Below are 4,407 nucleotides of genomic sequence, written 5' to 3'. Positions count from 1 at the left end.
ACGGAGGCTCCGCCTACATCCCCCATCATCTGATACACACATAGAAACAATGTATTCAGTCAGTGTGTGTGTGTTTCCTACAGATGGATCCAGTAAGAGGAACCCACCAGAGAGATGTCCCCGCCCCCTGTATTCCCGGGACCCCACCCAGGAAGATCTCACCATCCCCCACCATGAGAGATGTCTCTGCCCTCTGTATTCCCGGAACTCCACCCAGGAATATCTCACCATCCCCCACCATGAGAGATGTCTCCGCCCCCTGTATTCCCGGGACCCCACCCAGGAAGATCTCACCGTCCCCCACCATGAGAGATGTCTCCGCCCTCTGTATTCCCGGGACTCCACCCAGGAAGATCTCACCGTCCCCCACCATGATCAGGTAGAAGAACTGACTGAGACCCCAATCTGTATGAAATGATCTCCTTCTCTGGAGAGTCCGGTGATATTACATTTTGTTGGTTTAGGTTGAAGACCTGAGGGATCTAAAAATTGAGGTTAAAGAAGAAGAAGAAGAGGAGACGTGTGTGACGGCAGATCATCAGTCTACAGTGGAGGCTTGGATAATGGTGACCGTTAAAGAAGAGGAAGCTTCTCTAGATATCAACTCAGGTGAGTGATGAACTCTAAATAACTGTTCACAGGATGTCATGTCCCCAACAAATGAGGAGGAGATACTGGACACCATATGAAGGTCCATCTCCATTCCCCAATATAACGTCATGTGACCAACCAATGAGGAGGAGACACTACACCATATGAAGGTCCATCTCCGTTCCCCAATATAACGTCATGTGACCAACAAATGGGGAGGAGACACTGGACACCATATGAAGGTCCATCTCCATTCCTCAATATAACGTCATGTGACCAACAAATGAGGAGGAGATACTGCACACTATATGAAGGTCCATCTCCATTCCCCAATATAACGTCATGTGACCAACAAATGAGGAGGAGATACTGGACACCATATGAAGGTCCATCTCCATTCCCCAATATAACGTCATGTGACCAACCAATGAGGAGGAGATACTGGACACCATATGAAGGTCCATCTCCATCCCTCAGATCTATGAGTTGACTTCTGGACACAATTGGTGACAATTTTGATGCCGATGTTTCTCTCTAACATGTGACGTTTGGGATTCCTCAGATGGACGCCAGATTTCGTCCGCAGATGACGATGGAGAAGACAATGGAATTGCGAGACCTTCTCGGGGAGAACGTCCTTACGCGTGTTCGGAGTGCGGTCAAAGTTTTAAACGGAAAGATCATCTCCAAAGACATTTGAGAAGTCACACGGGCGAGACTTTTCCATGTTTACAGTGCGGGAAGTGTTTTAGGCGGAAAGATAGACTCGGCACACACCTGCAGACCCACACGGGTGAAAAGTTGCATACATGTCCAGAGTGCGGCAAATGTTTTCTGGGGAACGATGGACTGGCGACTCACCTGAAGACCCGCGCGTGTGAGAAGCCGTATTCCTGTCCAGAGTGCGGGAAACACTTTGCCCATAAGAGCAATCTCAACCAGCACCGGAAAATTCACACGGGTGAAAGTTCCTTCTCGTGTTTGGAGTGCGGGAAGTGTTTTGAAAAGAGATCTGACCTCACCGTCCATCAGAGAGTCCACACTGGTCAGGAGATCTTTTCCTGCGCGGAGTGCGGGAAGCTGTGCGTCAGTAAATCCCGGCTTACCGTCCACCAGAGAAGCCACACCGGCGAAAGGCCCTTCCCATGTTCTGAATGTCACAAATCGTTCGTCGCAAAGTCAGAACTTGTTGTACATCAGAGAAGCCACACCGGGGAGAAGCCGTTTTCATGCCCAGAGTGCGGGAGAGGCTTTTCGGCCAAAGGGCACTTTAACAACCACATGAAACTGCACACTGGCGAGAAGCCGTTCTCCTGCCAAGAGTGTGGGAAAAGTTTCCGCCTCAAAGATGAACTCATTGTCCACATAAGACGTCACACAGGTGAGCGTCCGTTTTCATGCTTGGAGTGCGGGAAAGGTTTCATCCAGAAAGCTCAACTGCGCAAGCACGAGAGGATTCACACGGGCGTGCGGCCCTTTTCCTGTTCGGAGTGCGGGAAAAGTTTCCCACAGAATTCGCACCTTCTCAAACACATGAGAAACCACACGGGCGAGCGGCCTTTTCCGTGTTTGGAGTGCGGGAAGCGTTTCCTTTACAAAAGAGATCTGGTTGCCCACCAGAGAGGGCACGCGGGCGAGCGGCTTTTCTCATGCTTGGAGTGCGGGAAGTGTTTCACGTATAAAGGACGGTTTCTGAAACACCAGAAGAGTCACACGGGTCAGCAGCCTATCTCCTGCCCATAGTGCGAAATGTGTTTCAGGGACCGACGCGGCCTTGCTGTTCACCAGCCGCAAGTGTAAGGGATCTTTCTCGTGTTGGGAATGCGGACAACGTATGTGTGCGGTGGGAAGTTCTGGGCTTTCTGATCCAATAAAGTGGACGGTATATTCTGTGTGGGTTCTTATTTCATTTGGAGTGAAATCGGCTTTCTCTTGGGGGGTGGAGGGGGTTATGTACCAGCAAACATTCTGAGATCCGTCCATTCCTGCAGAGTGGGTGAGGGGACAACCGGTGTTGCGCAATAGTTCTTCTGCTCAGAGTATAGGGATCTAGTGATCGCCAGGTCCAAGAAAGGGTCCTCATCTGGAATCTCTAGAAAACCCCCAGCTGTGGGTCGGGGGATGGTGTATCCCAAATCCCATATTACTAGTATTAGTTATTTTGCACATTTCCCGCACATATGCATAAGGACCTCCTTCCTCCTGCTGGGGACCCCTCTAGTGAACTATATAGAGGGATCAGGACCTCCTTCCCCCTGCTGGGACCCCTCTAGTGATAGATCTATATAGAGGGATCAGGACCTCCTTCCCCCTGCTGGGGACCCCTCTAGTGATAGATCTATATAGAGGGATCAGGACCTCCTTCCTCCTGCTGGGGACCCCTCTAGTGATAGATCTATATAGAGGGATCAGGACCTCCTTCCTCCTGCTGGGACCCCTCTAGTGATAGATCTATATAGAGGGATCAGGACCTCCTTCCTCCTGCTGGGGACCCCTCTAGTGATAGATCTATATAGAGGGATCAGGACCTCCTTCCTCCTGCTGGAGGAAATGTAATTTGGATTTGTAGGTACAATGAGGCCGACCCAAAAAAAGATGACTGCAGTCCCTCTGAGCTCCACCAGGTGGTGATCTCAGCTATACCCAGACAGGAAGTCTCTATGACAGACAGGAAGTGATGTCAGCTATAAATAGGAAGTTCCGGGTGAGAGGGGAGGAAGTAGAGAGGAGACATTGCTGGAACTGGCAGCAGAGGATGGCAAAGGGGGAAGGTTATCGGTGGGGTGACACCGGGGATCAGAGGTTTCCACCATTGATTAATAATATGGGGACTGGAAGACGTCAACCGAATCCCAACGAGGTTTGTTCAACGGCAAATGAAAGGTCATGATGGGAATTCGAAGGTTAGGCCCGTAGGTTGGGGACTCCCCTCCGCCCCTCCCCCACCCCTGCACATTAAATGGAATACAATTGGGGAAAGCAGGGATGGAGGAAGGACTGAAGAAGCTCGATGCCGAGAGCCAACCACAACACGAGACAACATATCGGGTTGCCTGTAAAGCTGATGGGTAGAATAGGGAAGAGTTGTACTAATGTCTTCCTCTGGGCCGGAGCCGATGGAGATGTGAGAGGTCGGACCCGACGGCCGGAAGACCTATATGGGTGGAGTCAGAATCTTGTCCCCTGGACACGAGAAGGAGGCGTCCCGAGACGACAACAAGACGTCATTTATTCCAGTTCTCGCTTTATTATCCCTCTACAGGGAGGAGCTTCCCGCGCAGATCACATGACCACATCCAGGAAGATTGAGAAGGACCGGAGTCACATGACCGAGAGCATACTGAACCTCACCCTGGAGATCATCTACCTGCTGACCGGAGAGGTGAGGAGGATTCTGGGAGGTCACATGACCTCACTCTTATCTCCATTAATAAGACCCTGACCAGAGGGGTGAGGGGGATTCTGGGAGGTCACATTGTATAGTTGATCTTTAATTGTGAATTTTTTTCAACCAGGTGACCATCACAGTGCCCCCATGTGACTCCCTAAAACCCGAGAGACCCAACATGGAGAAGGTTCTAGAAGTCACCAAGAAGATGATGGAGCTGCTGACGGGAGAGGTGAGCGGTGCCGGGGATTCTGGGACATGATCCAGGAACAGACAAGGGGCGTGTCTGGGTGGTGACGGGAGAGGTGCCGGGGATTCTGGGACATGATCCAGGAACAGACAAGGGGCGTGTCTGGGTGGTGACGGGAGAGGTGAGGAGGATTCTGGGACATGATCCAGGAACAGACAAGGGGCGTGTCTGGGTGGTG

At 51.3% G+C, this 4,407-nt stretch overlaps 1 protein-coding gene across 1 annotated transcript in view; it reads left to right on the top strand.

Moving 5' to 3' along the window:
- Window positions 1–2,334, top strand: part of LOC108801706 (gastrula zinc finger protein XlCGF57.1-like) — a 5,404-nt gene extending 3,070 nt beyond the window's left edge. The window contains exons 4-5 of the mRNA XM_018573610.1: window positions 472–609; window positions 1,154–2,334. Of these exons, the coding sequence (XP_018429112.1) occupies window positions 472–609; window positions 1,154–2,334 (1,319 nt within the window). The remainder of the gene's footprint in view (window positions 1–471; window positions 610–1,153) is intronic.
- The last annotated feature ends 2,073 nt before the right edge of the window (window positions 2,335–4,407 follow it).

The sequence above is a fragment of the Nanorana parkeri genome, unplaced genomic scaffold, assembly GCF_000935625.1.
Source record: "Nanorana parkeri isolate BGI_ZX_2015 unplaced genomic scaffold, ASM93562v1 scaffold2454, whole genome shotgun sequence".
Lineage (NCBI taxonomy): Eukaryota > Metazoa > Chordata > Amphibia > Anura > Dicroglossidae > Nanorana > Nanorana parkeri.
Note: the sequence above shows the minus strand (reverse complement) of the source record. Positions and strands in the feature narration are given on the sequence as shown.